The sequence below is a fragment of the Tenrec ecaudatus genome, chromosome 17, assembly GCF_050624435.1.
Source record: "Tenrec ecaudatus isolate mTenEca1 chromosome 17, mTenEca1.hap1, whole genome shotgun sequence".
NCBI lineage: Eukaryota > Metazoa > Chordata > Mammalia > Afrosoricida > Tenrecidae > Tenrec > Tenrec ecaudatus.
The window spans coordinates 18055846-18068038 of NC_134546.1; the positions used below are offsets into that span (position 1 = coordinate 18055846).

General features: G+C 56.9%; 1 protein-coding gene across 3 annotated transcripts; it reads left to right on the plus strand.

The window, feature by feature from the left end:
• Positions 1 to 40: 40 nt before the first annotated feature.
• On the plus strand, positions 41 to 11930 carry KHK (ketohexokinase). Of its 3 annotated transcripts, none has more exons than XM_075535681.1 (8): positions 41 to 591; positions 4637 to 4753; positions 6696 to 6830; positions 9050 to 9122; positions 9694 to 9840; positions 11233 to 11321; positions 11441 to 11598; positions 11687 to 11930. In XM_075535681.1, exons 1-8 carry the CDS (start codon positions 500 to 502, stop codon positions 11770 to 11772), a joined length of 897 nt encoding a protein of 298 aa, XP_075391796.1. In that variant the 5' UTR covers positions 41 to 499; the 3' UTR covers positions 11773 to 11930. The 3 variants fall into 3 exon arrangements, with proteins under 3 accessions (XP_075391796.1, XP_075391797.1, XP_075391798.1); XM_075535682.1 differs by lacking the exon at positions 6696 to 6830 and adding an exon at positions 7021 to 7155; XM_075535683.1 differs by lacking the exon at positions 6696 to 6830.
• Positions 11931 to 12193: the final 263 nt, after the last annotated feature.

Sequence of the window (12193 nt, forward strand, 5' to 3'; positions counted from 1 at the left end):
CGTGGCTTTGGCTGAGATCGGGTGGGCGGGGACCTGCAAAGGCACCAGGCCTGGCTTCACCTACGGAGGGAGACAGAGTTGCCACTGTGAGGCGGTAAGCCCCGCGGGTCCCCAGTCAGAGCCAAGAGAGCAGAAGAGGGCGGGCCAAATGGTGATTTTCTATCGCACTTTCCGTTTGCATTAATGAGATTGCCTGGCTGCGCTTTAGAGAGGTTTGCATTGGCCCGGAGTCCGCTGTGACGGGAAACGGGCTGAGACTGAGAAGCGGGGCGTGGCCATCTGCAAGTCCGAGTTACCTGCTAAAGGGAGTTTGCGAAACAAGACTTGGAGGGGCGTGGTGTCGGCGTCCCTAGACTTTGGACTGGTGGGCGTCCGGAGCAAGACGCAGGCCACATTCCCTGCACCCCTCGGCATCGCACCCCCTCAAGCTTGGAAGAGGAGCTCCGGCGCGGAGCAGGCTCACTGTTCGGGATAAGAGTCAGAGCCCGGGAGGAGCCTCATGGGAGAGAAGCAGATCCTGTGCGTGGGGCTAGTGGTGCTGGACATCATCAATGTAGTGGACAAGTACCCGGAGGAGGACTCGGACAGCAGGTAGGGGCGCCCGGGCCCCTAGGAGAGCCCAGGGGCCACTGCAGCCCCGAGTTCGTGTCTCCAGGAGCACATGTTCTCCGAGGGAGGAAGAGGAAATAATTAAGGTTTTTAATAAGGAAAAGACTTTTGAGAACGTGGTGCTAGCCAATTCTCCTTTCAACTCTGGGTCTATGCCAGGCATCATTGTCTACATTTTCCTGCTAAACCAGAAGAGACGCTGAGAGGTGTGATTAATCCAGAGACACAGCTAGGAAGGCACAGGGTCAGTTTGTTGTGAATGTCAAGCTTTGTGTGCTTGCCTCTCACCAACACTTAATTCTAGTTCATGATAGCTATGTAATACTAAATGAATGTAATTCATCATATGTCTATCACTTATCTATACTGCCTGTATCTAAAAGTGATTTGAGGTCTCTCACAATACTCACTCACTCACTCACTCACTCACTCACTCACTCACTGCCATCAAGCTCATGCTGACTCATAACCACCCTGTAAAACCTGGGTTTCCCAGACTGTAACTCTGTAGGAGCAGAAAGCCAAATCTTTCTCCCAAGAAACTGGCTGGTGGTTTCGAACTGCTAACCTTGAGATTAGCAGCCCAATGCGTAACTACGCAAACATTTAAAACCATAGTATTGGAGCTTTGGTGATTGCTCAGGGCTTGCTGGTGGAACGGGAGGCTTTCTGGGGTGGTGATTCCGGCTACGTATGAGACTGCTAACTGTAAGGTCAGTGGTTCAGCCCCACCATCCACTCTGCAGGAGAAAGATGAGTCGATTTACAAAGTCTCAGAAGCTCTTTGGAGAGCCATGATGAGTTGGAACCCACTCGATGACAGTGGGCTAGTGGGTTATCGATAGGGCTGGTTCATGAGGGACAGCAGACATTCCTCTGATGCTAACTTCTAAAGTTTCCGATGAGTCTTTTGTACAGAGGTCAGTGATTCTCATAGTGGCAAACAAACAACCTGGTGGCCAGTGTACTTCTCAGTTGTCTGGTAGAAGTTGAAGGGTCATTTGTTGGTGCTTATAATTACACTTACGGAGCCCCGGTGGCACAGTGGTTGCACATTGAGCTACAAACTACAAGGTCAGCAGTTTGAGACCATCAGCTGCTCCGAGGGAGAGAGATGAAGCTTTCTACTCCCATAAAGAGTTACAGCCTCAGAAACCCACAGGGGCAATTCTACCGTATCCTGTAGGGTGGGCATGAGTCAGAAGCACTAGATGGCAGTGTGAAAGGAATGAGAGAATAGTTACTCTCGGTAAGAGCCACGCTGTTACACTTTAAAGGGCTGCCTGTGGCGTGGGGATGCTTCCAGGTGGCGTCCCTCTGCTACAGTGTAGCACTAAGGATGCTGAGAAGAACTGCTCCTTGGCTGTCCGTTCAAGATTGAGCTCTGACAAGACACACAGTGTCTAAAGCTGAGAGACTAACTGAACAGGGAGTCATTGGCCTTTCTGGCTATTAAGAACCCACAAAGCTCTGCCATGTTCACTGTCACATATGTCCCTCAGAATATCATGCAAGTGTATAAGGCTCACTAGAATCCTCTTTTTACCCCGGAGAAGGCTAAAGAGTCACAGAAAGGCAGTGCTGTCCAAAATGATCTCATCTTTCCTCGGAGGCTGACCCCAGTCCAGTGCTCCAGCCCTCTGCCATCTCTGGACTCCCTGTTCCCCTAACTCCTGGGCCTGGCTCCCGGAGTTGACCCTTTGTTTTGGGCAACTTTGTTTGCCAGACCTTAGGGGCGCCTTGCCAGGGCAGCAGGGACAGCAAGGAGGCGGGCACGACGATGTGCCTCTGTGTGGGATGACCCCACCTAGGAGGTCAGTCCAGCCCCGGGACATTAGGAGAGCTTAGATCAACTCCCAGGAAGCCAGTGGAATTTCCAGGGCCACCGGCTCTCTCAGGGACATGGGACCCAGAGGAAGAGCCAGCATGGCTCTGTCCAAGAAATTAGAGCTGAAATCTCATCCCCTTTGAGCTTAGTCAGTTAGAGGTTAGGATAAGGAGGTCCTGCAGGCTCCCACCTGGTTGGAGGTCATTTGTGAAGATGGTTAGTAAGTCAGATGCCTCTCTAGGAGACCCTCCCCAAATGGGCACTGCCCTCCATGCCCCTCCTAGCCAGGGGGATGCAGAGCAAGCTCTGCCAGCCTCTCTGACATAATCTCATCACACCCAGCCCAGTGCCCAGATGGGAAAGCCTGCGTGGGGACCCTCTTGCTACTGGGAGACCGGCCTCAGACAGAGGGTGAGAACTTAGCATGTCAGCCCCACCTGCTCCCAAGGGTCAGTTGGGGCCTCAAAGGGTCCTCAGGAGTGGCCCCCGCCTCCCAGAGTCCAGGCTGAGAGGAGTCCTCTGGAACGCCTCTCCAGGTGGTTTTCCTGCACCAGAAGTTGGGTATCTGCGACATGGAAAGTTTCCTGCCCTTGCCGGGAAGCCTCAAAGCCCCACTTCACTGCCATCGTTCAGAAATGGCAGAGTCTCTACCCTGGTTTGGAAGTCAGAAGACCCCGGGCGCTGAGATCAGCACCGCCATTGGCTGCTGGTGTGGTCTTAAGCAAGCGGGGTGTCTCTAGGGGCCTCTCTCCTTCTTTACCTGGAAAATGCCTCCAAAGACGCTCAGCTTGAAAACCGCCAGCCTGCTTTCTTCCCAAGGCGCTCCCCCTTTCCCAAGAGCCCCGAGGGTGAAGGCCGATGGGCACATAGACTGGAAAACTCTTGGCCACTTCCTAGGGTTAGTGGTTCTCTGGTACTTGTTTCTCTGATTGGAAGTTGCCACAGGGCTGCTTTTTGGAACTCACTCAGGGCCATCGAGTGGATTCTAACTCAGAGAGAGGAGAGAGATGCAGAGACCGTAACCCTGGTTGAGTAGTTGGTTTCAAATGGCAGCCCAACATGTAACCACTGCGCCATAGAAACAACACAGTGTTTCTCTCTCTCAGAGAAAAGGTCACAGAGCTTGGACTGCGTTGGTGCTGTTACTAGTTTGTGTTACTTTGTTGTTGTCAAAGATAATGATGTATCCTTCCCAGTGTATCTCAGCCTCCTTTCCTCTTCCTTAGATTTTCCAGCAAGATGGAGGAAATCTGGTTCCACCCAATAAGTCTTTTTCAACTTTTGACACCTTAGAAGTTACCCCTGGCTTCTTAAAAGCTAGAAAACCAAGCCCACTGTGCCTTTAAATCAATGCCCCTCATAATAGCTCTCCGCAGGGTTTCTGAGACTTGTACATCTTTATGGGAAAGACAGCCTCATCTTCCTCCCTCAGAGCAGCTGGTGGGTTTGAACTACCTACGGAAGACCTTGTGGTTAGCAGCCTGACGCCTCACCCACAGCCACCAGCGCTCCTTGTCTTAGGGCAGTGGTTCTCCACCTTTCTCATGCCCCACCCCTTGAATACAGTTCCTCATGTGGTGGTGACCCCGTAGGTGAGCTTGTCTGCATGGGGGCGGGCCCACCTGGAGACAGATAAAGGAGTGGTGGGTTCGTTTTTAAGACCATTGGAAATATAGTCTTAGGCAACCCCTGTGAAAGGGTCGTTTGACCCCCAAAGGGGTCGCAACCCCCAGGTTGAGAACTGCTGTCAGAGGATCCCAGTTTCCAGGTTTGCTCCCTAGTTGTCTTTGCTTGAGTCTGCAGGGATGTCTGCTGTCAACTCTCTTATGCTGAGACTGGGTGGTGCATTTGACGCCTCTTGGAAGAAGCCTGTCATCTCTGAGGGCCTCGGAGCAGCTGTAGGAGGAGGCTGTCTGTACAGCTGAGTGGAAGCAGCTGAGGAGGGGGGGAGAGAATCTATATAAACTGATTCTGTTTAGCCATCGATGTGGAGCTTCCTGATTGTTACAAAAAAGTGGAAAGATGCCAAGTGACCACCATGAGCTTGAACTCAGCAGGGGCTGGTGAGGCCAGCCTGGGCCTGGCCTGGGCCAGTCCCCTTCTCTGAGCCCCAGCTGCCCCATCTAGGAGAGCTGCCTTCTGAGGGGGGTGGCTCAGCTTTACACATTGTTAGGACCAGTGACCCTGCTGTACTTGCAGGTGTCTGTCGCAGCGATGGCAGCGTGGAGGCAACGCGTCCAACTCCTGCACCGTTCTCTCTCTGCTGGGGGCCCCTTGCGCCTTCATGGGCTCGCTAGCCCCTGGTCACGTTGCCAAGTGAGTCGGGGAGAAAGCCTGGGGGGTCAGCTGGCGGGCAGGCAGCAGCTTCACCCTGGGGAGGGGTTTGTGGCCACTAGAAGCAGTGGGTGTGGGGAGGAGAAGTGGAGGCCTGGGGTCCCAGACCCTCGCCAGCCTTTCAGGTGCTAAGGGGCCCTGGGAAGATTTCATGTCCACAGCCAGCTCCTTGGCTGCCTTGGAGCCTGCTCGGACGGCCCACCTGCCTGCTTGCTTGCCCGCTTGCTGCAGACTTTGCCAGCTGGCTTTGACTCTGTTCTTTCTCAGCCCCTTACCCGGCTATGTGCGAGGCAGGTGGCAGTTAGGGACATGCCTGCCTACCCCTACCTGCCGCTCGCTCAGTCCCTCTGCTAGGAACCTGCCCACAGTTCACCTCCCAGAGGAGGGGGTAGGGCTGGCTGTTCCCTGGAGTCGCAAGAGTGCCCAGCCAGGACACCCCAAAGCCACATGCTAAAGCCGGGCCAGGGAGCTCGGCTGCCAGCTCACTGGCCATGGAGGCCACAGCCCCCAGAAGCGTCCACGCGCTTTCTCCATGATGGCTGCGGTAAGGACCAGGAGCCCTTTGACCTCTGGTGCTGCTGACTCAGCAAGCACTTATCGAGAGGTGAGGCCCACACTTTGCCCACTGTGGGCACAGGGGCAGGCTGCCAGCTTGCTGGTCTGTGAAGCACAGCCCTTTGAACTCCAGTTGGAGGGGGCTGCCCCAGCACCGGGGCCCAAGCCAAGCTCCCGCCTCAGGACCTAGCTCCACGTGGGTGGTTGGAACAGGACTGGAGTCTGGGTACTTGGTCGGCAGGCCTGTGGTTTCTGGCCGGTGGGTGAACCCCCCCCCCTTTGTATAACCCTCCTGCTGCCAGGCGGCCCACCCGAGATGTTCCCCAGTTGTCCAGCAGGCCCTTTAAACAGCACCTACTGAGCGTCAGCCACTCAGGTACAAAAGTTTTCTGGCAGGTCAGATCACACCGGAGCGGGCTTCAGAAAGTTGGAGGTGGGGCTGAACTTCTGTTCCAATTTTCAGTGAGCATTGCGAAACACACCACCCCCACCCTCCACCCCGGTGGAACCAGAGCTCTAGGTTGGCCCCTTTAAGGGTCCCTGAGGTGTAGGACAGCATGCAAGTCCTCACCCGTCACCTCAGCACAGCCTGCATCGCCCAGCTTTGGGGTCCTTAGCAGTGAAATACAGCTGCAGTGAGGCCGCCTGCTGGGCACACAGACTGCCTCTCTCCAGAGAGGGTGGGGACGAGGGGCACTGGCCGCCTTGCTCTGGAAGTCTTTGCAAAGGGATGGCCCCCAGGTTCCCTCTGACTGCAGGGGATTCTGGGAAAGACCAGGTCCGGATGGAGGGGCACCAGGCACCTGGAGCCAGTGAGGCCCTGGACAGCTAGCTTTGCTGGGATAGGAGAGGGGGGATGTAGGCATATGAAGGCTGAGCAGGAGTGGAAAGAGCCCCAACCATGGGCCTGGAAGGGACCTCAGAGGTGGGTACAGGGGGTGAGCATGCAGAGGGCAGCTAGGGGCCAAAGTATCGCTCTAGTGAATAATGATTAATTCTGCCTGAGCCTTGCACACGGGCGGCAGCGCCCCTATCTGCTTGATTCTCAGGGCACAGGGCTCAGGCCCCGGGCCCACCCCCTACCTTGAGTCAGCAGGGAGGGCAGAGCTTGGCCTTGGCTATTCAGCTGGATGTTGAGAGACTGTCCCTTGGGGTGTGGTTCCCCAAGCTCCAGGCTGTCCCTCTGCCTCTCCCCCCCCCCACCCCCAGCCTGTCGCCCTTCCACACAGGGCTGTGACTTCTAAGTCCCCCTCCATAGTCCTCTGTTTGCACCCCACTTCTCAGAACCCCTCATTACCCTGCCCGCTGCCCTGAAGCCCCCAGCACCCTTGTTGCACTGGCCCTCCTGCGGCCCCCTCCCCTCTGGCAGCTTTGTCCTCGAGGACCTCCGCCGCTACTCCGTGGACCTGCGCTACACGGTCTCTCAGACCACAGGCTCCATCCCCATCTCCACGGTCATCATCAACGAGGCCAGTGGCAGCCGCACCATCCTACATGCCTACAGGTTTGTACACCTGTCTGCACCTTGCCAGCTGCCGCCGCCGCCACTACCGCCGCCGCCCTCACTACTCTCCAAGAACAGGAGGAGCCTCTGCTCTGGGAGGTCCCCAGGTCTCCAATGCCCTCTCTCCAGGCCAGCAAGAGGTCTAACCTGTGTCTCCTTGCCCTTTCCCTGACTCGGGCGCCCACCCAAGCTTCCTGGTGGCCGACTTCAGGCGGCGGGGCGTGGACGTGTCTCAGGTGGCCTGGCAGCGCAGTGGGGACACCCCCTGCTCTTGCTGCATCGTCAACAGCTCCAATGGCTCCCGTACCATTGTGCTCTACGACACGTAAGGCCCCGCCTCCTCCTGCCACCGCCCACCAATCAGCTCACTCGCCCACCCCCTCACCTCATCCCAGGGCAGGCCTGACTGCCCATCCTGGTGCAGTCTTGCTTCCTCCACCGGAAATTGACCCCGTGCCAAAGCGTGGAGTGATTTTTGAATTGTCAATCGGGAGAATCATAGGGGTTGGGTGGGCGGGGCGGGCACCGACGGCGATTGCTCTGCCTGGTAACTTAGCCTTGTTCAGTGTATGGAATCTGATGTGTGATGTCATCCCTCTGGGCAGGGGGAAACTGCTCAGGACCAACCGAGAGGCAGGGCAGGGAAGTCAAGCCACCTCGAGGGCTGGGGGGTCACGGGCATCCCCAGGGTCAGCCCCAGAACTGCTGGCCTGCAGCGTGGTGCCCAGGAAGTGGGCCCTAGGGACTCAAAGACGAGCCTTGCTGGAACTCCAGGACCGTGAAGCCTGACCCAACACTGCACACACTGCAGCTGTTGCTGCAGGATGAGGAAGAGGCATCTTGCGTCTGCAGAGGAGGGCTGTCCGATGTGGGAGGGGAGTCTTTCAGAGTCCCTACTCAGAGTGAGAGGCCCTGTGGGCCTAGACTGACCTCACCCCACCTCAGAAGCCCCCTCATATGTGCCAGGGACCATGTTTGGACTGGAAGGGCCCACGCACAGCGCGCCGGGGTCTAGGCTGCCCCTGCTACCTGGCATGACACCAGACCCAAAGAGAAGGGTGGTCAGCGCAGGACAAGCTTTGTGACCTGCAGCCTCTGGGCGCCATCTGTCCCACTTCAGACAGGACCGTCCTAGTCACCTGCTCATTAAGCGACCTTGACCAAGGACGCACCAAGGATGTTCGCAGGAAGTGAGAGAGAGGGGGGATCTGAGGGGAAATCCCTATCGGCTCCATCCTCACTCCACGTGTGTGCACACGCCTTGCATCCCCTTCACCAGTAGGCACATGAGGCCGGCAAGTTCAGCCCAATTTCCCTCAGAATGGTCCAGGTCACACAGCGAGGCAGCTGGATGGGACTGGGCCACAGAGATTAAGTGGGAAAGACACTGACCCAAAGGGAGGTTCCAGGGAGACCTTTTCCCAGGATTCCCTGCCTCAACCAAATGAGCCCATCCTCACCGGCCTACCTTGACCTCTGGGTTTCAACACAGTCTACCACAGTGGTTCTCAACCTGTGGGTCATGACCCCTTTGGGAGTCAATTGACCCTTTCACAGGGGTTGACTGTAGCAAAATGACAGTGATGAAGTAGCAAGGACAATAATTTTACGGTTGGGGGGGTCACCACAACATGAGGAACTATATGAAAGGGTTGTGACCCTAGGAAAGTTGAGAACCACTGGTCTACCAGCTGTGGGTGCTGTCAACTCAGCAATGTCCTAAGCAAGTAGGGTCAGTCCACAGAACCATGGTCCTGATCGTTTACAGAGATGCTAACTGCTGTGTGTGTGTGTGTGTGTGTGTGTGTGTGTGTCTGAGTGTGAGTATGTGTGTAAGAATTCTGGGAGATGCCGTTTCCAAGGCATGGAGAACCCCAAGCCTTTGACGCTTGGTGTGTCTGAGTTTATCTCACACTCTGAACCACAGGATCATCTGCCTGGCAGGAGGGGCGCCTACCTGATTGCCCTCCAGGGTTTGGAGGCTGAGTGGGTTTGGAGCCAGTCTGGCTGACCAAGGCTGAGTGGGGCTGCGAGTGGTTGGGGCTTTAGCCTAGGACTCGACCTTGCCCGGAGCTGAGCCCGAGCCCCCTCTGCCATGGCTCTAGCTTCCTGCCGTGCTGCAGGCGGCGCCAGGTAGAGGTGCCTAAGCTGCCCAGTAAGAGAGTCTGTCCCTGGCTGACTGCACCACGCTCCTCTGTGTTCTCCATCTTGTGGCCCAGGAACCTGCCGGATGTGTCTGCTGAGGACTTTGAGAAGGTGGATCTGACTCGGTTCAAGTGGATCCACATTGAGGTAAGCCCTGGCCCGTTCTCTTTCCAGTGGCACAAACTGCCAGCCCCACTCACTCTTCCACCTCCTACTTCTGTTTCTTTGAGCCAGGAAGCACCTTAGAGAGAATTGAGGCCAACCTCCCTCAGCCCCTCTCCATCCTCCCTCATGTTTTCAGGCGAGGCCCAGAGAGATTGGCCAGGGTCACACCACAGGATGCACCCAGGCCCCACTGGGTTTAGGTCACATCCTGTGCTTGTTGGGTGACTGGCTGCCCCACCACTGCCAGTAACCTGGGGAGCAGGAATGAGGGGCCTGGCCTAGCTTCCAAATCCAGGGTCCTAGGACCTTACTTCTCGAAGAGGCATTTTGGAGTTTACGTGGGAGTAGCTCTGAGGAAAGCGTCTCTTATTCTTTAGTCTCCTCATGGTCGAACAAGAATGCTGGTCCATCAGGTGTCTAAGGTCTAGAATTTTGTGACTTGTGGGGGAGTTCTAGCCCATCTTCTCCAGCCCCCTCCCTCCTCCAGTTGAGGGAGGAGTGGGCGAGCTAGGCCTGCCACGCTGGGCTGGCCCTCAGCCGTGTGCTTCCCCAGGGCCGGAATGCATCTGAACAGGTGAAGATGCTGCAGCGGATAGACCACCACAATGCCGGGCAGCCTCCCGAGCAGAAGGTCCGGGTGTCCGTGGAGGTGGAGAAGCCCCGAGAGGAGATCTTCCAGCTGTTTGGCTATGGAGATGTGGTGAGTGTAATGGGTTACACGCTGGACTGTGTATCCCAAGGCCAGTATCTAGGAACCACCAGCCGCTCCACAGGAGAAAGATGAGGCTTTCCGCATTCATAAAGAGTTCTGGTCTCGGAAACCCACAGGGGCAGTTCTACCCCATCTTATAGGTTCACAATGACTGGGTGGCAGTGAGTTTGGTTTTGGAAGAGTTCTCTTGTCCTGCCTACCTGCTCTTTGCAATGGTACCTCCTGGCTGGGTGGTGCTGGAAGGTCAAGGTAAAGTAAAGAGGCAGACTTCAGCTCAGGGCTCCTGGTCTGGCCTTCGCAGTGGCCCGGAAGTAGAATTTGTCTATCCCAAATGGGTTCAGGAGGGAGAGAGAGCCAGAGTCTGGGGCCTATCCTGTCTGAATATGCATTGTTCTCCAGTGATAATATCCCCTAGAAGGCGAGGGGCAGGTGGGAAGGGAACTTACATAAGGTACATTTGGGAAGAGCTAGGATATAAATGCTGGAGCCCTGGTCGCGTAGTGATTACAAGTTGGGTTGCTAACCACAAGGTCAGCGGTTCAAAACCACCAGCCACTCATGGGGGCTTTCTACTCCTGTGAAGAGTTATGGTGTGGGAAATCCACAGGGCAGGGCAGTTCTACCCTGCCCTGCAGGGTCCTGAGTCAGCAAGGATGGTTCCAAAGTTTGGTTTGGGGGAGGGAATGTAAGTGAGTGTACCTCTGTGAGAGGACCCCAGCCCCAGAGCTCAAACTAGTTGGAGACCAGGCCACCAGCCCATCTTCCCCACCCTGGCTCTACACTCAGAAATGCAGATGCCTGGTTGGCTGGAGTGGCCCCCTGGCACAGAAAGTCCTGTAGGGTCACTATGAGTTGGCCTCAACTCGATTGCAGCGAGTTTGGGGTTTGGTTTTTTTGTTGTTGTTGTTGTTTTTAAAGCAGGCCCAGTTTAACCTGGTGCTCAAGGGAACTCACTGACCTTAGGACAAGACCGAGTAACCGCCTAGCGATGGGTCCCCCATGGAACTCACTGCCACACGGTTGCTAGTAGCCCTTTGGGGAACTAGATCACCTGGCCTTTCTCCTGAGGCACTTCTGGGTGGACTTGACCCTCCCGCCTTCTGTGAGCGGTCGGGCGCACTTGCTGCTGGGTGCAGCACCCTCGGAAGCAAGGAGCCCAGGGCCTCGGCACCACCATCCCTGCGGCTGTGTTCTGGGGGTACTGCGGACACTGCACACTGTTGCTTTAAATGCATTCCTGTGTGATAGCGAGGTGCTTGCTGGGATTCCTGGCCATGTTGGGGGAGTGCCAATTTTAGGGGAACACCAGGCCACTGCTGGTGAGGGATGGAGCTGGACCGAGTGAGGGATTACCATCAGTCCCCATCCCACCACCCACAGGTATTTGTCAGCAAAGATGTGGCCAAGCACTTGGGGTTCCAGTCAGCAGCAGATGCACTCAGGGGCCTGTACAGCCGTACGAGGAAAGGGTGAGCTGGGGGGAGGGTGGGGGACCCAGAAGGGAGGGACCCTGGCTACCTGGACCCTAGGGGTGGGTCTGGGTCTGGGGAGCAGGGTGCTGACTCCAGCTGAGCAGAAGGGCTTGCAGGGCCACGCTCATCTGTGCCTGGGCTGAAGAGGGTGCCGACGCCCTGGGCCCCGATGGACGGCTGGTTCACTCGGACGCCTTCTCCCCACCCCGGGTGGTGGACACACTGGGGGCTGGAGATACCTTCAATGCTTCTGTCATCTTCAGCCTCTCCCAGGGTGAGTATCCCTGCAGGAGGGCACAGGCTGGGCCTCACCTCTGCCCGCAGCCCAGGTTGGCCCAGCCCCGTCCCCCTCCTCCCTCTAGGGAAGAGCGTACAGGAGGCGCTGAGGTTTGGCTGCCAAGTGGCTGGCAAGAAGTGTGGCCTGCAAGGCTTCGATGGCATCGTGTGAGCGCCCTGTGCCAGGTGGATGGGCCCACCCCCTGGAGGCTGGCACCGGGGCTGCCCTGCCCCCATGGAGATGCAGGTTGGGGCGAGGTCACTGCCTGGGTCCTATGCCCCTGGAGTCTCCCTCAAGAGCCCCTGAGCAAATAAATCTCCTCCCCCAGAGCCAGCCCCCTCTGCCATCTCTTTGTCCTTCTTGTTGTCCGGACCCGTCTGGCAGGATGCTCCTGGGGCCCCGACACTGCAGTCGTCTCCCTCTCTCTTCCTTCCCCACTGCACCCAGCACGCCCTGCAGAGACCAGAGGCCCCACAAGTCCTCAGCGGTGGGGGCAGGGGGGGTCTGGGCTGGGCTGGAGACTCCACTCCCTGGACCTGGGGAGCCAGGAGGCCACATGGCTGAGCCAAAAGTCACAGGCCTGTGGGCGGGG